This window comes from Cataglyphis hispanica, chromosome 2, assembly GCF_021464435.1.
Source record: "Cataglyphis hispanica isolate Lineage 1 chromosome 2, ULB_Chis1_1.0, whole genome shotgun sequence".
Taxonomy (NCBI): Eukaryota; Metazoa; Arthropoda; class Insecta; order Hymenoptera; family Formicidae; genus Cataglyphis; species Cataglyphis hispanica.
This window is the reverse complement of record NC_065955.1, coordinates 1,233,203-1,255,264: the sequence shown is the minus strand read 5'-3', so window position 1 is coordinate 1,255,264 and position 22,062 is coordinate 1,233,203. Positions and strand designations below refer to the sequence as shown.

General features: G+C 34.2%; 1 protein-coding gene across 1 annotated transcript in view; it reads right to left on the bottom strand.

The window, feature by feature from the left end:
- Positions 1-2,369: 2,369 nt before the first annotated feature.
- LOC126857335 (uncharacterized) overlaps positions 2,370-22,062 on the bottom strand; it is a 78,672-nt gene continuing 58,979 nt past the window's right edge. Inside the window, exon 5 of the mRNA XM_050606665.1 lies at positions 2,370-2,440. Coding sequence (XP_050462622.1) covers positions 2,402-2,440 — 39 coding nt within the window. The 3' untranslated portion in view covers positions 2,370-2,401. The remainder of the gene's footprint in view (positions 2,441-22,062) is intronic.

The following is a 22,062-nucleotide window of genomic DNA, read 5'->3' as shown; positions in this document are numbered from 1 at the left end:
TTTTCTGAAGCATTGTTATCAACCATTTCTGAATCGTGTTTTCAACAAAGAACACTGATACGACTTGAAGCTAAATAACTGGACAAACGGAGCAGACGTGAATGCATATCTGAAAAGAATCAAAAAATGTCGCAGCTTAATTGTGTCAAAATTAAAAATTGTCTTTATAAATAAATCAATCAATTTGCATTATATTTTAACATGATGACGCAATACGTATTGTATCTAAAGTATTATGTGAAAGAGGGACCTTTGTAATTTTCTGAAATCAACTTTTAATGACATTATGCAAATAAGGAATATATTGAATCTTTTATTTTTAAATTTTCATAGCAAAAAGTAAGATATTTTTCTACTATCTACTTAAATATAGAGAGACTATTCATCTATCGCAGTGATAGTTTATAATTTATTTAATTCACAAAAGGACATGCGCGGTTGGAGAAAAACAATCAGCGCAATCGAATGGGTATTTCTGAACAAACTCGGAAAATATCACGTAAGCCAACTTAGTTAATTAGATCTCTGTTGAAGCGGACTCAAAACGGTTGGTCGAACGGAAACGAATCGTTAGCAAAACATTTGCTTTTCGCGAAACAACCCGACTGTATGGTGCCAACGGTATTAGCACCATTCGGACTTCCTGCGCTCGTTGCGAGAGTATTAAATAATACAATAATACAATTGTTTGCATTCCGCACTAATATGGATTATGTTTTTACAATATTTCACTTTAATCAAATTTGCAATCGTCATTTTTCAATACATCAAAAAGCGCTGATAATTCATTCATACTTTTATTGTATATTGCAACAATGGGGAATTAAGGGTTTTGAAAATATTGTAAAAAGAGATTTTAATAATAGAGACAATTTAAATCAAACTCATTGATTTTGTAAAAAAGTTACTTTTATCGATATTTACATATCATGACAAATAACGCTCAATTTTTATTAAGCTACGATATTTTATGATTACTAAATATAAATAAACAATTATAAATTAATTAAATATAAATAAAGAAAGCAATATAAAAAAAATATAAAAATTAAAACGAATAGGACAATGCGTTCTCTCAAATAATTAATCTAGATGTAATTATTTTCTGGACTACCGCGCGCGTAATATCGTAATATACGTTCGCGCATCGCTCTCTTTACTGACGAGAATTGGATTCCAGATGAAATGTATAAAAGCCCATTCTCAGAAGGTATTTTATGTCGATACGACAGAATTTTCTCCATCTATGCCGTAGAAGCGCGGTTACGCCTCTGATTCGAGACAAAGGGCCGCGAATATGAAGGAGCACGGAGGGGTGAAAAAGTAACAGAAAGAAGAAAACTCATCGACTCGAAAAGTATTTCGTGCTTTGATATACCGTAGAGCATGCGATCGATACGCGTGTTTGTTTCAAATAACCGTGACGCTCAAATCGAGAAAGAGTCTCAAGAGAAAAAAAATTTTTTTTAAATTTACAAAATCATAATATCACGTATTTCTCTCATTTTTTTTTTTAAATTGTCTCCCCGTATGTATGTTTATCGTCGAATCAAACGCATCAATACGATCGTTAATCTCTCTTTGATTTCATGAAAAAGATTTTTTCTATTCAGTTTTTTATTACAATGGAAGCATATCAAGTGAATCGCTCACATTAATCATGATATGATCGTTAAACGATGTGAGATATAATTCTCTTTCTCTCTCTCTCTCTCTCTCTCTCTCCCCTCTCTCTCTTTCTTTTCTGTTGTTTGATAATAAATTGTGTACATTCTGTCATGAATTATTTAAGTCAACATCAAGTATCTAACTACACATAGTCACATTTGAGCAAACAAGCGACAAACAACATTTTATTTTCATTTTTTACTTGTCGAGAAATCATTTTCAAGTTCATGAAAAGTACGCGATTATTTTAGGCAGAAATTTATTAACTGATGGAGAGATTAAGCAGTGCATTAACCTTTCACCTATCAAAACACATAAAATCTCGATTATCAGCTATAAAACTGATATGGCCTGTAACTATATTTATCGATCGACTCGGGGTGAAACACGTTAATGGATAATCGCGATAGAAGAAACGATTGAAAAATCGATTAAAATACGGTAGCTTACGAGTACTTAGAAAATTTCGAAGCACAATAATGGGCGACTATCCTGTATGATGAGCAGGCATGGAATTTACTTGAAACTCTGAGATGGAATGGGAAATGGGAAGCCTGGAATTCACGACGAATGCGTGCGGACATTCGTCTTTGACCATTTCGTAGCTGGACTACGTCTATTTGGTATTCATGTCGAAGCAGGCTCAATTCTGCAGACAGAATTTGATGCATGGACAGCTTAATGCCGATTTTCAGTGCGTCCAGAATTTCGCGACAGGTGCATCTCCAGGAATTCAACTCGAATAGCTCGTTTCTGTCGTTAACGCTACGTCCTGCGAATAGAAATTGAAAGTTGATGGTTTTGTCATGATGGGCGCACATTTTTCTAAGAAAAATATATGATAACAATATCTTATATTTTACAGTTGAAAAATTCTCGAAGAAACTAGTTGCAATATCAGTATAAAGTTTGCAAGTGTAAAAGTTTGCTACAGAAGATTTTATTTTTCTTTCTTGTCCTTTTATATATAATATTTTAATTTTTTTGTAATTTTTCATAATAACGTTTCAAATAAAGCATAATTTGTACAAAGATTTTTAAAATAAATACATGTTTATCCAATATTTCATAAATAAAAATAAAAAAATAAATAAAAACAATATAAAAATAATATTTTTGTGTAGATTATTAAATTAATAAATAATATTCGTGTAAATCTAAAATGTTTCTTTATTATATGTCACAAAATATCACTTTTGGCATTTAATTTATATTAAAATTTTATTTTTTACAATTTTATATGTATATGTATATATATATATATATATATATATATATATATATATATATATCTGTGTATGTGTGTGCTATATTTTATTTTTTCATCGAACATTATAAGATAATAAAAATTCGATTACAATAACCAAATCATAGTTATGATATTTATATCTTATTATATATATATATATATATATATATATATATATATATATATAATAAAAGACAAAACCACGATATTAAAATTGCGATACTATTCAACTGAGATGTTATAATGCACCAACCATATTTCTCGAGCAGTCATGACCATTGCATGTGTTACCTACCCGAGACGATTCTGTTCACGAGTAACCAGAGATGCAGAGGTAGTTCATCGGAAGTTTATACCGGCATCTATTACTACTGAAGCAGCAGGGGAATCGCATTTGCCATCTGACTGTGCCAACATGATTATTTAATGATAACGACTGACACGTTGGGCTCTCTAAACTACTTGTTCGTAACATACTGCAACATGTATTTTCTCAAGAACAAACGCGCGACAGAATTATGCCTAAAAAATATTAACAAACATAATTAGGTAATTAGATCAAATTGGAAACCCACGCCACTTTGCTCATTTATGACTCAATAGATTTTTTTACCAGTTTCATATTGTTATGTTAAAATTTATTGTTCGGTTAAAAAGTTTGTTACAAATTTATTTAAAAAATATATGTATGTTTACCAAAATTAAAAATATGTTTCTTAAAATATAAAGATATTGTTTTTTGATATAACAAAAACATATTTTTATAATTCAAGTCTTTACATTCTAGAATGTGTTCTACACGCAAAAACAAGAAATATCTCGACAAATAGCCGATTACTCCATACCTTCATATTTTATCTATCTAAAAAATTTTAATACGGTCACCTTAATTAAAACTAAAGTATTCGTGCACCCCGATATCGGAAAATGAAAAATTATTATAGCAAAAACGAGCCGTGGTTAATTAACGACGTCGAAAGACCGAGCAAAAGATCCTCTCGACCGTGAAATATCTTTTTGCAACTCTCTCTTTTCATTACAATCTTACCTTCTCGTTCTCAAAAAGAAAAAAAAAAAACATTACAGAATTAAAATTACAGAAATTATTTCTCTAGAAGGAGAATATGTGTGCACACGTGCACCATCAAAGAACGGCAAGAATGTTGTTTGCGCGTCAGCCATTATTTTGGCTTTTTCATCAAAGTTTGACGGAATTCCATGCGTAACTCATCGTTCATTCGATCAAAATTCTCATCGAATTGCCAAACAAATATTTTCCGAATCAAGTCACGTCAGGTGTACTATTCTCGTTGCACAAATTTGCACTATTCTCGTTCAGTTAAATCAACTACGTTCTCGTTTCTCCCTTTACGCGCCATATACGCCTCAATAACAACTGTACCAGTCACGTTAACAATCTCCATCATAATCTTTAGCCGCTGCAATTATGGCCTTTTTGCAATTTTTTTTTTCTTTGACTCATATTTTGTTCAAAAATTGTTTTATTCGTTATTTTAAATTTAATAAAAGACAATTCCCATATGGGTGTTTTTTTTTCTCTTTTAGCTAAAATCCATAAAATAAATTCTCTAAGGAACCGTTCCTATTGGAAGATTGAATTGCTTTGCGTACGTGATCGAAAAGTTTAGAATTGCCTGTTTAAAAATTAAAGCCGCCACGGATAACGATATCTAAAAATAATTGATGAAGGTAAGAGAAAGCGGGCAAATTTTTCTACCAAAACGCATCAAAACCTTCATTCTAGAACAAACAGGACGGACGTTCCTGCAAATTGTCCGGCAAATTGAATCGCACCAGATCAAAATAATCGGCGCATTTGTATACGTAATTCTCGTCTAATCGTAACCGCCGTTCATCCGCCGGAAGCGGAACCCATCGATATTGCCGACACCACCGACTTAAATTTATCGAACCTACATCGCGAGACGACCCGACTCGCCAGTGTGAGCAAAAAAAAAGTGCCGATTATAAAGCTAATGACCTGGAAACCAGTTGAAGAAATAAATGGTCTTATTGCGATGCACTTAAAAATATCGAGAATTCAAATATGTATGTATCGGAGGAATAAAATATTTTCGAAATTGTGCTTAATAACGCTATCCATTTAATTTTCTATGCATTGTTTTATGTTACTGTTAAATTTTATAACGATTGGATTGCAGGCTATTCACTGATTACTCTCGTATTCTCTTTCGTAGTACGGGCACGTATATACAAAACTCCAGAAATACCCTTCTAAATGTGGTGCTATTTCTCTTTAAACTCGATAAACAGGACAATTTGTAGGAAGCTTCTCTCATTGTATGCAGAAAAATAAAATACATCGATGCATAGGTATGTTTTCCGTGGCGCGAAAACGTATCAGTTTAATCATTCATAGTGCTTTTCCATCGTCTATCGATCCCTAAAAATAACAAACAGATAGTTTACGTGGTTATTTTACTAATTGCGTTATATGAAAAACGTGAAAAATCTTTTTGCGCATTTAAAATAAATGAATAACAGGATTCTACGAATGGCTGATAATTGTAAATATTTGTATTAATGTTAAGCTACATACAGCTAATATTAAATTAAAAATGCAAAAATTAAAAAATTAAGCTTAAAGTAATTATATTAAATTACTACAACAGATAAAACTTTAAATTACTTCTTATATATTTATTTATTCATTGTGTTTTGCACGCACAAGTATTACATGTATTTGCATATTGAATAATTTTGTTGCGTTTCACTGTTTATAATATAATTTATATCTTTTAATTTATATAATTTATATTTTTAATATAATAAAATTACACATGTACTCAAAAAGGGTGCAATTAATTTGCACTTGGGATTACCTACAAAAAAAAAATTATTGTTTGTTAAATAATGTACGTAATTTTTTCACACAGAGTGGTGAGAAATATAGAACATTTCTTTTATTGGTCTCGATTTAACGTCATTAATTAAGTATAACGATTTTTCGTTATTGTCGGTCGCAGCAATTAAATTTTTTCACGATTAAAAACGATTTAATAAAATGTTCTTCGAAATTGTACGTACTTTTACTATGCTCTCTCAGTTTTATACCGCAACGTCGATATAATTAACTTGTCAATTTCTTCGACGAAAATGACGACTCGCTTTCCATCGGCCCGAATTTCAATGATGAAATAGCGCGTAGTATTTTTAACATATATATATATATATATATATATATGTGTGTGTGTGTGTGTGTATACATGCTTTTTTCTCTACATCATTAATTTATGAGTGGGATGATCTCGTGTGAAAGCGTTGCCGCAGAATAAACCGAATGATTCAGTAGTTTAAGCGCGGTATGGCGCGACGCGACACCATAGTGATAATATTCTAATCGGCGCATGTGCTCATTTCACGCTAAAGTTACGTCGGGTTGTGATAAAACGGTCCACGCTTTACGCTCGTACCCCGGGCATTCGCGAAACAGAACCCCGCGATTGTACACGGATATATTATGTAACTGTGTACCTCGCGCGCGCGCGCTTTGTTTAATTTCGCAGCGAGTGCGTTTTAATTTAATTTTCAAACAAATTTGATTGACGCGATGGAAAAGGCTTGAGAACTGCGTGAGAGATTGGAAAATCCTACGTGTGTTGTCCCGTTCAATTTAATCGCATAGATAAATTTAAGTGTGCTTCATAATCAATAATGTATATGTGTGCGTAATGGAACACACGGACATATAGATATCTTTTCAAATATACTGTGTACAAAAATGATATAAACAATCTCCGTTGCCACTTTTAAAAGAGTTGAATAAAAAATTGACAATACAATGTTATTAAAAAGAAACAAATAAAAGATAAAAGAATAAACAATTAATATATATCAATCCCTAATATATAATAATTCTTGTTTTAGTGGCAATATTCGCTTATCATTTAAGTCAAAAAGTTTTTGAGTTATAAATTTTTCCAAACGGTGATCAGAATGCTGAAATTTACTGCATTTCTCTCGGATTGTATAAAATTTGTACAAGAAAGCGAATTTATTGATTAAATTATTGAGACTAGTTATTCAAAGATATAAGAAAATCAAGACATACGCCGCGCTGTAATGGAATCGTTAATCATTTTCATGCTTCCAATGAAACGCAATAATTAACTATCCTATCAATATGAGTCGATCATTGACAACGCTTCAGTTCATATGAACTGCTAGCTAATTAATCAGTTAATCAGTTAATTCGATCAAGACAACTAATTAAAACAGAAAGAGCAATATCTAGCGCTGAACGATGAATCAATTGGCAATTAACGATGATACGTCCGTGATAACATCTAGCAAACTATACGCGCGAGATCATGTCGAATAAAGTATTGTAGCGTTAAAGCGTTTCTCGCTACAATACGGGTCTCTAATTTATGATGAAAGCATTTTGCTCTACATTCCGATAATAATGAGACGCGGGGAGAAAAAGGTCGATGCAAGTGATATGAGGTTGAAACGATATATGCTTAACGAACGCTACTTCACGACACTTTATCCATGATCTTTATTGTCCAAGCCTTCTACATGATGAGAAAGAAAAGCTTACGACATCTATATCAATACGTGTAATTGAGGAAAAAGATAATTTCGGATTCTTATGATCGCATATTACAAATATTTATAAAGATTAATTAAATAAGTAAAAAAAATCTAATATTTTGTAAAGAAATATCATCGTCATTCTCCACTATCAAATATTAATCCTAAAACAAATGTAAGTAATTTCGAGATATTTATATTGACTGTCATGTAAACACAAATATATCCCATATGTACTATGCACTATATCACATAAATCCATGATATCGTAAGTTAAAACTCTACATAAGTTGATATCATCTTTTTATAGAAAATTAAGATGCTCTTATAGAAGATTAAGATACTTAATTTATTTCACATAAATGTATACACATAACTTAAGACATGTGAAAGGCAGAAAGTTTCGCGGAAAATACTTTGCTTGGTATAATATCAAATTATCTCTCTTCTAGATAGATGGGAATATTTCTTCTTGATATATTTTTCCTCTTAGTTTATAAGACTTTTAAAGATATAACATCTCAAAACTTAAGATGAAACAATTTCTTTATGACATTGATAATGTCTCTGGAGTTATTGCTGTAGCAAAATTGTCACAAACACTTTGTGACATTCCAAAGTTTATTATAAATTAATATGAACGCTTTATAAATACAATTTTTACAACAATCTTATGCATTTTGCAATTAATAACATTTAAGCCAATAAAAATTATATAAAAAAATAATACATATATTGTGCATATGATGTTGAATATTCGATTCTCGTCTATGTCTATTGTCTCCGTTATTTCAAGATAAGTGATCAGAATCAGAAACTTTGCCTGTATTTATGTAGTAGTTTTATGATAGTCAGATAACATCAAATTCGTTGAGTAAAATTAAAAAAACTGCATGAGATGAGAGATGATAAAAGTATGAAAATAAACATAAAACGTATTCGTGTGAACGAAGCAATCGTTTGCCTCCGCGAGAAGTCGAACATTTTCATTTTTCGCGAATATCGATAGTAACAGTGCGGCAGATATGAATGAAGTAAGAGGAAACGGAACGCACGCATATGCATGCATCAACGATGGTAGATGCCAGTTGGCAAAGCGTGTAGCAGACTGTACGTATAAATTTTTGTAAGACTTCCCGCGGGATGAGTGATCGATGAGCGGCTTTCCACTTCGCGCAGCTCCGAATATATCGCGAATAATCGAGCTAGAGAATATAAACCCACCCACCTTTTCGTATTTTTCAAAGCGTATGCATTGTACAGAGTGCGTTCTTTGTTTCGTGTAATACGGACTCGCGATATCCCAAAAGCATCTGTTTGCAACTGCATAATCAGATTTCAATGTTGGTATTGCAAGCTCGCGGTTGTTGAAACTATGCGAACAAGCGATGATGCAATATGAACGAGACGAAAAGTGGACATTTTCACTTTGATGGCTTTCGTGAAAATCGCTGTAACAGTCTAGCTTCTTCTATCAAGCAACTAAATGCGTGATAATGCATGCGATACGCGAGATTTATTTAGTTTCTCTCTCTCTCTCTCTCTCTTTTTTTCTTTCCCTTTTCGCGTCTCAATGCCTCTTGATGTATACTGGTATGTATGCAGATTTTTAAATGAAATAACACGCTTGCAGCAATTTATTCGTAATTTTCGCATAGAATTTGGATGGAAATTTGTGTATATACTGTGTGTGTGTGTGTGTGTGCCACGCGTATTAACATTTTAGTAAAACTGCAGTGAAAGAGAATTGCAAACGCTTCAACAAATTATACTCATTAGAATTAAATGCACATTGCCAGATGAGTTAACTCAGGCGTTGAAACAAGGTACACGTCAATTTTCATATTTGTATATAAGATGGATGAGATATCATATATTATCATATCGTATTACTTCAAAACTGCTTCATAGGAGATGCGTCATGTTTAAATTTGCAAAATGGATCGATATTTCAAGATTAGACTTTTAATAAATCGATCAAAGATAGTAAAGCAAAATTTGTTTTCGAAAAATCAGAATATTCCAGTATAATATTTTTAAAGCAAGAGTGCTCTTGTGTGTATATTATTTAAACAAATTTATGTTTAAATAATTGTTAAAATAATATTCCGTCTCATATTTGAGAGAAAGGTAGATTCGTAAAGTTTAAATTTTTTTTTTTTTTTTTTTAACAAGAATAGATAAGGTAATTTAAATAATTTGATGTTTATGAAATTTATTATAATTCGTGCTTTATATTTCAGATAATGTACATACCTGGAGAAAAATCTTTCGCTGAGAAAATATACTTTTTATACAAAACCATTTTATGCTGCCTCCACCATGGATAAACGGAAGACGCCTCGCCCGCAGGAAACTTCGACAGAGAAGCGAAATATAAATCTACACGAAATGGGAACGTTCCCGCTTCCTTCTCGCGCGGTATAACATATATGTGGCATAGCAGCTTTTCCCATAACGAGAAAGTAATGCATTGGAGAGGCAAGGGATGATACTGCAAGATTATCCCTTCGCAGTTTTTTTTCTTTTCTTTTTTTTTTTTTTTCTGTCGAGCGATTAACTTCCCTTACACGTTACATAGAATATATATGAAATAGTCGATTTCATTTTTTTAAAGAAGGACGGGAAAATATCATAATGCGTAAACGGATACTCGCACGTATAAAAATTGCTATTTTCTAGTCCGGAGAATTTGACTCATTGGATGTTTCTCTTCATTGCACTCGCGAAGATATCTCGGGAGACAAGCATTTTCCAGTATTTTCCGCGCGGAAAAACGTTGGTAAACTCCATTACAGTATACTTTAGAAATTATGTATGCTTAAGCCCGAAGAGATTCCGTATATTTGTTTCGAACGCAAGCAACAGTACGGAAAAATGGTGCAAACGATGGAAGAACGATTTTCCGATGGGTCTGATTGCACTTCGCCAGAGAAGGAGAGAAATATATAAAATAAATTTAAAGAAACCTAGATTTATGACTAAATATCCATCAATCTATCAATGTAATGATATAGAAAATTATTATTAATATCTCTATAAAATAAAAGCTCGAAGCGATGCATTCTCAGCACGAATATATAAGATACTTCACTTAATTTCAAACACAATCATAAAATACGTCAGCTGTCAGATACTGTGCCGTAAAAAGAATAAGCGTCTTTCCCGTGCAGAAAACACGGTTGCATTTTTGCGACGCATTTTTTAAGAGATCAAGAGAGATCGCATAAAAATGATTTCGCGCAAGCTTTGAGAGCGTTTGGCATTTGCCGTTTGTGGCAGTAAATTTCTTTTGCGGGTCAAGCAACTGTATAACGTTATAACCGAAATTTCGCAAAGAGTTTCGGAAATGTTGCCAGCGAAACGAAATAAAATTCGAAACGTTTCTAGAAAAATATAAGAGACACGGCGAATGTAACGATACAAGTAAATGGAGAAATAATACGTCTTCCGCGATAGCGCGGCGTCGCGTTGTACCATCAGCTGCGCTTCCGGCTAATTTAAAACAATATCCCCTCTGATTCCGAAAAATATAAATCGAAGATAGAAAATGCACCATTATATCGGAAAGACTTTCGAAGAAATAAATATTATCTTCCATGCTATCAAAAACACGCACCCATTTGGAAACAAAGTAATTTATATATTTGAAGTCTCATGGTCTATAATGTCTATATTTCCGAAAATATTTAAGAAAATTCTAAAAATTATATAAATTTGAAAAGCTCTTTTTTTCTCCCTTACAATAAAAAGTTTTTGATGAATAATAAAAATATCACGTATTTGTATATAAACAATTAAATTGTTTAAAATAAGCGTCTTAAAATAAATCTCAAAGATAAGATGTTTGAAATTTTATCCCTTTCTTTTTTTTCATTGAATAATTTTTTTTTTATCAACGAAAAACACATTCAACTTGTCTTTCGTCAATTATTATCGCGATGTCTGAGCGATCGCCAACGACCTGTTTCTGCAGCGTTCGAATACGAAGGAAGACTCGGTTTTGATTTGCTCGTTACATACAACCGCAAACATGTATAAGATTCGCCCACCAACCACCTGTAACGATAAAGCGGTAAACCATAAGAGCCGCAAACATGTGCAATTATGATATTTAAGGATGTCCGGCTGATGCGCGATGCAGATTTTTAGGAGAGGTCGATTAAGCACTGCCGAGTTCATATAAATTCTCGTTATTCTCGTTTCTTTTATCGGATGTTATTCCTCGATTTATAGACGCACTGATAAAAAAAGCTATTCCATCGTCCAAACATTATGATAGATTCGCAGAATATGCAGATATGATCCGCGAGAGAACCGTCTATAAACAGATTATCTCTTTGAATTCATAACGTGTATATTTCCGGCCGAAAAAAAAAACGCGATTGCGTCTTTCGTGAATCATATTTTCATTACTTTCACGTGTTTTTGAAATACGAATCGCGCTCGTTATGATCAACGACCATGTCAAAATACTACAGTAATATCAATGAAATTCAATCCGTCATTGAAAAGCGTCTCTTACAAATTCAATATCGAACATACACTAACCACGACGATAAAACCGATAAATTGATGACGTAGATAACTACTAGCTGATGTAAATCTCGTTAGTTCTCTTTAGCTATTGTATATCTACGTCACTGCCCGATTACAGCCAGCGTACAGAACAGTGAATTAATCGATGATATTCCCGGTTTAATCTAAAAATATGATTCATCTAAAAATATGATATATAAACTACGTATTTATTTCAGCAGCTATGTTACATATCATAACGCTCCAACGCTTTTTTAAATAAATCATTAATCATAACGGTAGTAAATAACATTTTTATGTAATAAAAATTTTTATATAATATTTTATATTATTTTTATATTATTATTATTATTTTATTATTATATTATTATTATTATTTATTATTATATATTATTATTATTTTTATATAATAAAATTAAATTTGATCATAATACACACTTTAATTAATAAATCGAAAAAGTATCAAGTTTTCTATAAAATGAAAGAAACAACTTTTCTATAAAAAGAAAGAAGCTTGTATCTCGAAATCTTATCTAAAATGTTCGATATCGGCGCTACGGCAGATATGGCAAATTTTTCATGGAACTGATGTAAAGCGACGTCGGTGTATTCGCGAGTGTATAGGAACGGATGGCCACATCCGAGATTTCCACGTTTCTATTTCGCTATCCGTTTCTGTGCGACCGGCCATTGTTATCCAGCCGATCGCCTGTGTATGGCAGCATGCCGCGCCGAGGCTTATTAGACGTCGACTTCCGATACAGGCTGTCGAGTCGATCCCGATTCTGCCTAGGGCATAAGGGAGAGAACGCGCTCGTGTCAAGCCCCAATTACGGATAATCAATTTCACCGACATCTTCCAACTGCTTTAATTAGAGGCGTGGATGCTCCTTTTTGCGGCACATCCTCCCGCGCTCGACCTGGTAACATCCTAGCCTGGGTCAAACAGTACCATAGACCTTTTCGAGAGAAAGCTGTGTGTGACATGCAGCGATTTCAAATAAAACACCCCTTTGCGCGGATGTATATTCGCACATATACCGGAACGCACGATCGATAAACCAAACTCGATATAACCACTTCTCTCTCTCTCTCTCTCTCTCTATATATATATATATATATATATATATATATATATATATATATGCATGTATATATGTATATATGTATGCATATATTAATCTACAGAGAATATATTGTCTAGTCCTATCGGAGGGCCAGCGTGTACATTTTGTATTAAACTCGTGTTTTCGCATTGTCGCATATGCACCTCTTTATTTCAGGATGCGCGATGCAATTATCGTCCAATTATCGTTTTGTCTGACGCTTTAATTATGCGCCATTAAGCAACTTTGCTTTTTATATCTTGCCGATCTGATTTCTTATTAGTGTTATTTGTCAGCGGAATACAGCGTTATCGTTCCAGTTACTAGGGTAATGCGAATCAAATGATTCAACAGGACAAACATATCTCTCATTCGGTGCAAACATATTTTTACAAAAAAATTTAGGTCGGATATGAATGCATTAAGTAAAAAAGAATTCGTTTTACGTGTATACAATTCTAATTTAAATAAAAATCATTATTGATTTATAAAATAACAATAATAAATACAAATAATAATTCCAAATAATAATAACAATAATAAAATAATAATAAATAAGCAATACAAATAATAAATTATCTATAACGTAAATAATAAAGAATCAATTGTGTATGTATAATTTGAATAAAATTATATCAAATATTTATACTGCAAATTATTGATATGTTCCTCAAGCGTCGATTCTTCGATATAGTTGATTGAATAAAGCTCAGCGATTGATTCTACTATATTCCATATATCAGATATCCAGTTGCAAAATCAGCTTTTTTCAATACATCCATTAAATGCTCACTGCCGGAAGCAGTCTACGTATATTCCATCAAAAATTCGTATCTCTGCTACATGGTTACAATGACTTTCACGAACACGCAATAATCCTGGCGACGTTTCTGCGGTGCACAGAATAATTCGAACAACTTGAGGAAAGTATTCGAACAAGTGACTGCAGTATAAATTCACAAACACGCATAATTCTTTCCTTCTTATATCTCCGTCACCGCAATATACTTTAACCGTCGTTGTATTATCATTTTTAATATTCACGTCTTTTGAAGCAGCAATATGCCGAGATGAAATTGCGATTTATACAGAAATTGCGATTTACATAGAAAAAGGAACTATTTCATATTCTTATGCTATCATGATCGAAAGAGAGGTCTGTAAGTCGATATCGCTCACAGGTTCTAATTCTGGCAAGTGGTTAATTGAACGCGTCAATGCTTGCGAAGGTGGTTTCGTACTCACGTAAACAAGAGCTTTCTCACCCTCGCCCGAGACATGCAAGGCTAGATACCCGAAATCGTGTTTGAATGTCGCACGCAAGAACATTGTTATCATAGAGTTTCAAACGTTTAGAAAATTTTCATTTATATATCAATCAATTATACACCTCTCGCTCAATAATAATTTTACCAATTTATTTATTTTTTTTTTTTTTTTTTTGACACAAATAATATCACTGATCACTTCATATAAAACTAAAAATATCAATAAAAAATATTTCAGAGTAACTTTCCTAGATGCTTGCTCTTGTGATTTTCTTTAATTTCAATTAAATGTTTTATTATTTTCATTTATTATATAAATGATATTTATTTATTTCAAAAAATTATAGAAAAAATAATCTTTGTATATATCATAAATATAATTTAAATTATTTTTTCTCTCTAGTCTTCTTTCACACTTTTAAGAACTTTTCTCCCTCGTATTTTTTATCTTTTTACAGTTATCAACTTGTCAAATGTCTTTGAAAATATTTGATTCTGTCAATCGAAATACTCTCGGTTTTTTTCGGGAAAAGTTTAAATGTCAACCGTTCAATATAGCATGAGCCAGCAATGCAATTTTTAGACGGCAACTTTTCAAGAATTACTCTCCTTTTTATCGCGTTTTATCTGATTAGCAAAATAAATTTGTCTCGTCTTTACGACGAGTTCTCACGAATTTTCCTCGTGGAACTTACCAATCCACGTTTCATATGCAAGCGGCCCAATCGATTTTAGCTTTAAGGGACGATTCACGTGTTCGTCGATGAAGGGCGCAAATCCACGATGCGTGTACAAAGTAATCCAAAACTAGTCGATCGTGCTGGTAATCAACTAATGAAACAGCAACAAGACGTACCATTCGGTTCAAACGAACGATTCACTAACACACTGGTTTTATTTTTTTTGCTGTCACCTCACACAACCCGACGATCTTATCTTTCACTTTACCACAGGCTTTTGACGTTATTATTTAACAAATCTATCCACTTTCAACAGCAGAACTTGTTATATCCTTCGCTGATCTTCAATATGTAACTTCGATGATATAGCTATATTAATCGTTGCTGAATTATTTAATATTCACGTTATATCCGCGTAAGTTCTGCGTCGTTTCACAACCAATTTTCACTTAAATAGATTCACGACCGTCAAACTTCCGATTCCGAATTTTTTGTAGTTGACGCAGATCGTCCAAAAAACCACGTGACATTCTCTACGGTGACGATTTTCCCCGTTGAAGTGCACGCTCGGTCATTACCGAAAAATTTATTCACATGTTTATACTGTTATCCTCAAGCTTAAAATTTCCAAAACTGCCACGCTTTCGATCAAGTCTTTTCTAACAGATGCTTTCCTCGATACTGAATTTCGAAAACAGCTTCATGATAGACCTTAACCATGACGTCTTTCGTCCATTTTCATATTTCAGCAGTTTCTTGCATAAAATTTTGGCGACGACACGGAAGCGAATCTCCAGATGTTACTGCTTCGCGATAGGATCGCCACGTTTGACGGTAGCCACGTGGTGCATGACGAAACGTGCCGTTGATCGTGAGCGTTGATCGCCGCGAGCTGAGCAGAGAGTCACCTCGACGAGCCACGAATCAGTTCGCAAGGGCAGGGACTCCCTGCACGGCCACAGGCGCAGTCCCAGCCGGACGACCGGTTCGATCGGTTCGGTCCGCTAGTCAGAGGAAAGTTCAACAGCGAAACCCCCGGCGAACTTCGGCGCTCGCTCCCAGAACGAACGACGCCCTGTTGTCGTCGCGGCACGGGGTGAACGCACGGCTTTGCGGACGACGATCCGCGCCCTCCACCACCCAGAAACTACCTTCCGCCAGTACCACCACCATCATCACCACCGACGTCACCCACCTCCACTGGCGCGCTCGCAACTACCACCTCCCTTTCCGTCTACCACCACCACCACCACCATCAGCTATTCTAACGTCAACGGACGCGAGCGTAGCGAGGGTGGAGAAGGATGAAGATGGTATGGAGCTGCGTCTCTGTGTAGAAAGATCTCCTTTATCACAAGCGTCGCGCGAGCGTCCTTATATCGGCGAATTCAACATGGACGCACGCGAAAGATGTACGAGAGACGAATATCATGAGAGATCTAGAGATCATAGTAAGGGTTTGCGGATAAGGAAAACTTTTGGTATTATGATCAGGAGCTAGATCGCCTCGCTAGTATCGTTAGTGATTACGGCGCCAATGTACTCGGACAGGTTAGCGTGAATATCGGTTGTGCTATAAAGATGTTTCTGCTAACTTCGACATAAGCTATGTAATCGGTTAAAGCAGATTAGAGTCTCGAGTAGCGGCTTTCGATATTATCCTGATGTCAATATCAGTTCAAAATCGTCATCGTTCGAGCATACTGTGTTACGTTATCAAGCGTATTCGGTGCCTCGCACCAATATCATACAGGAAGTCCGATATCGACGTCATGCGAAACGTTGATGTATTATGAATACAGACAGAGATAACCGCGCTACTGCCACCTCCTGCAAAATCGTGGACTATACTCGATCAGCAAGATTCATTGGTGTGCGTCAACGCATGTATTCCTACTATTACTACTATCAACAGCGAGTCCACTGACACCTTCACAAACGTAAAGAGACATCCATAAATGACGATTCTCTTACACATCTACATTAGCATCACCAACATTCTTCGTTGTCACCAATACAGCTTTCAGCAACACCATCGCGCATTTCCCTTCGTATACAGCGTCAAGACAAAGATACAGAGATCACATTCACATAGAACGTGTTCTTGTGTTGAGACCCTACCACTAGCGTTCTCGTACAGTGGTTCTCCTCGCGCAGGTCAGACTCTTCATGACGGATGACGAGGGTAGGTAGCGCGGGGGTGGAAATGCGACATATACACATCCGCCCATTTCTCTATCTCTTATTCTCCCTCTGTTCCCCTCACTCCTTTCCCTCTCTCTCTCTCTCTCTCTCTCTCTCGCTCTTTCTCCTTTCATCCCCCCAGCAGCTTCTCGACGAGGTTACGGGGCGTCCCTACAGAGGCGCCACCATGGGGTTGCGTGGTCACGGCTGAAAGTTCCGACGTCGATCGAATCCCCAATTGGGTGGGAGGCGTGAGCGCCAAGGGTCGCTTGGCACAGGTGGAGGTTAGGGGGAAATACCGATCCCTCCACGCTGGCATACCTCTCGTCGCGGGCACCCTCTTTCCCTGTCTAAACTCCGCGATAACGGCGCTACGTTGTCGTTTGTGAATGGAGGCGAGGGTGGTTCCCTTTGCAAAGAGAGGGTCACTCGGTGTCTTCCGGCGATCGGCTGAGGAAAAAGTCCTTAATGGCAATTCCGATCGGTGATCCGAGAAACTCTTTCGATGTCGTAGAAAAATCGGGGATTGCGTACTTGAAGAATAGTCGCGAGGTCAGCTAAACGACAAGTCGTTCCTTACTTTCTTAAACGTAAAAAGTTTTAAGTTCTTTTTTCAATTTTATCTAACTTTGAGAGTAATCATCGAAAAAATATAGATAAGCTATAATCGATATAAAATGTATATATACCTAATATAATAATTTATTATGTTTTGTAATGTATCTTAGAAGAAGATTATATTGCGTGAGAAAATCTTATTTTAATTATAACAAAAATTTTTTAAACAATAATATAATGTTTAAAAAAACGTAAAGCTCACCGAAATCGTCGAAAATTCGATAAAAGCGCAATTGCATTCAATTAAAAATACATAAATAAAAACAAATAAAGAGTCAAAATAAATCAACTTAATAAAAAAGTACTGAGCGTAGTATATTTGTGTCAGAGTGAATTTAGTTTTGAGATATTGTATTTCCCTCTATTTATTTATTCGTTCTGTCATACGTTCTTTTCCATTGTTTTTTTCCTATCGACTGAATAGAAACAGAGAGAAAGTGTGTGCCAGTAGAACAGGTCGCTGCTCAGTCGGACGGATTTAGATCAGCTCCGCGTATAGAGCAAAGTGAGAGTAACAAAAAATTTCTCTTGCCAATAATTTACATAGCAATCGGAAAAATCAGAAAGAGGTTATTATTCTTGTGTGAAACAGTATAAACGTGTGTGCACAAATCGTGAAGTCGAAAGTCAAAAGCTACAAAGTCGAGCAATTTTCCACGTCGTTTTCACACGTACTTGAGCCATCAGCATTATTTTATTATCGAATCGTACCGTGTATATTCATATATATATATTGTTTCTTCTATCAAATAGATAATATATCATGAATAAATTTGTTCGTGCAATATAAATTTATTTTTTACATGTTTAATTGTGTGCCAATGGTTTATCGGAATTTCCTGTATCCACTTTTTGGGTCATTTAATTCGCAATTACATAAATAACGACTTTTTCTGCTAATTTAAATTTTTATCTTTTTTCTCATAAATTCTGCGTTCTAGCTGTTTTAAATTTATATAATCTCTAATTCTAAATTTAAAAACAATTATTTATTAGAAGAATCATATGAATTTAATAAAAGTAAAATAAAATAAATAAAACAAAATAAAAATATTAAATATATCAACATGTATCTGATCAAAAAATATAACTATTAATTTTTTAATGTAAATAACAAAAACAATACGTTTTAATAATTAACTTATTTATTGAAATTCTAACAAAAAAAAATAATATTTTACTGCCAAAAGATTTATTAAATTATTTTTTAAATTAACTTTTATTTTTCCTGCCTCATGGAAAATAAGAATAAATATCCTTGTCACAATCTAATTATTTCTATATCCGTTTATTACGATATCATTTTCAACACCTATCTCGTTTTTAATACTGTTAATAATTTTGTTAAATATTTACTGTTAATATCGTCACGTTCCATGCACAAGTGACTAATTGCTCGACTGAGTGTGCATGCATCGATCATTAAACTGTCACAAAGTCGATTATGTAGAGTGTCCTAGACCTTCGACCACACCATTTAGCTGACGTTCGCAATTCGATGTCTCGATTACGAGCGACCTCGGACTATTTAACCCTTCGTCTAGATGAACTCCAATGATTTTCGTCCTGTTCCGCTGCTTTTGAGTACGCCCTTCTAGCTCTTTTCTCACAGTCTTTAAATTCCAACTACTTTCCGCTCCGATACTTCCTGTGCGCACTGTGCCCTACATAACTTGTTAGTCCCAAAAGTTCTTTTAGCGCTTGTAATTATTTTACGAGGTTTGCGTCACGTGCGAACCACACCCGTTTTTTATTTCGCGATTGTCGACTCCCACAGGAGCATTTTATCCGTGCGATAAGAACAAAGCTAACGCGTAAAAAGAGAAAGAAAGAGAGCGATATACGAGCACAATTTTCGTTTAAAAATGATACATGCATGTCTAAAATAAGAGAGAGACAGGGAGAACTGTTGACTAAAATGTTTTTGATTTATATAAATTAGAGATTCTTGAATTTATGATCTTTTTATTTAAATTTTTTCATATAATACTATAATTGCACATAGTAAATAATTATTAAACAGTGATGTGTCCTAAGTAAGTATTAAATCTTTGAATATTTGAATTAATTATAAACTTAAGTTTGATCAGACACACACACACACATACACACACATACTCATCTCTAAATAATAGATTAAATATTTCAAAATTTTACAAATTCTTTTATATGAGATATATAAAAGATATATAAAATTTTACAAATTCTTTTATATGAAATATATAAAAGTTTTTTATAACTTTATTTTATGTATCGTGTTTATAATTAAATAAAACCACATAAATCAAAATTAACTATTACTAAGAAACGAACGTTTATTAATTATGTTTACATAAAAAATATCCCCTTTGTTGCTTGTAATTTTCTCTTTATTTATGCATAGAATTTATATATTGTAGGAATATCAATAGCTCTTTAGAAGTATTAATAGCTATGCTGCCTACTCTATACATCTACCTGATTAATGGACACACGTATTGTACACATTTCCTCGTATTAGAGATATGTTGCAAATAATTACTAAACTCAATTAAAATCGTATTAAGGGAAGCACGTGCAAGGATATCAAATAAGACAGGGATTTCCGAGAATCTAACGGGCGTATTGAACATCTAGGTATTTACGAGCATTAAACCGCGTGTCGATATTAATACTCTGGTGACCCCGCATCAAGACCGATCTTGTTTCCGCTTTTACGGCAGTCACTTTCGAAAGTGCCCAAGGGCAGAAATCCAACAGAGTCGTGGCAAAATCGAGAGAAATCCTTTGATAAGGAATAACTACTCACGGCTGCGGAAAACTCGTTAGAGCGAGGAATACCATCTCGTTTCATGGGCTTACCGGAAGTGGGCTTTAACAAAAGTTGAAGTCTTATGCGAACACAGATACACATGGCAATCCTTGTAATCCTTGAAAAGAGACACCGTAATGAAGCACCGGGTATAAGAAAAATAATCAATCAAATTAGTATGCCCTTCGCATTTTTGCAAAAGCGTTATCTATTAATGAAAACATCATTATCAAAATTTAATTATTATTAGTTTATGTATTATATATGTTAAACTACCATTTCTCTATTCATGCATTTATTATATAAACTATTTTTTCACAAGAAAAAGAAACGTCTTTCTTACGAAAAAAGATATTCATTATGAAACAAAATTTTTTTCTTATATTTTTCAAACTTTCTTAACTTAACACCTGTATCATTTACATAGATAAAGTTTGCATACACAGTTGTGTTTCCTCGCCAGAGTTTTACATCATCTTGATATTTAAGCAGCGATGCCGTCCTTCGACGACACGAACGGCTGCTTCAAGCAGCTGGATATAGGCGAATCTTTCAAACACGAATTTTCCAGGAAGATAATTTTCTACTAAAGGAAGAATAATCGCAATCTTTGGAGTGCAAATAGCCAAGGGCATGTCCTTTGAAGGAAATAAAAAAATTCACTGCAAATTTTATATCCAACTTGAAATATTTTCACTGCAAGACACGATACGACAAAAAATTACCTTCTAATAAACTTCACGATAAAGTGACGGCGAGAGATGCGAAACAGAGAGATGCTGTGCTCTCTATACACGCGCATTAACTATTCGCGCACTATGTAAATGTACTAATACATACACACACTTGTAAAGTTTGTTAAAGAACACTAGAGCGAAGTACGCGAAATGATTTTGTAATTATCTCCTAAGTGACAATACCATTGAAACACGATGTTAATCTTGAAAATTCAAGTTCGCATGGCTAACAAGCAGCGTTTCCATCAAGTATCAAAGGAACATAAGTTTATGTATAAGAAGGTTAGCAATCTCGCAAAGTAAAGTCTCGATTCTTCCACATATACTATGCATAAAAGAACTCAATATCATGATATATAGCTTCATGTATTGCTGCCATATAGCACATCGCAACCTCGGCGCATTTCTTACGATAAAGCAATATTGCGCGTGTGCAAATGACGTAAGAATCGAAATAATCATAATGCGATAATGTTCGAGAAAAGAACACCAAGTGTGGAGACAAGACAAATTTTTCTTTCTTTTATTACCATATCTTTTCTTCTCCGCCGAAGCAACGTTGATTTGTTCGCACGTGACAGTGAGTGCAATTCTTTGGCGTGTCGCACAATGCTAAGATACTCGAAACACGAAAGAACGCGAGG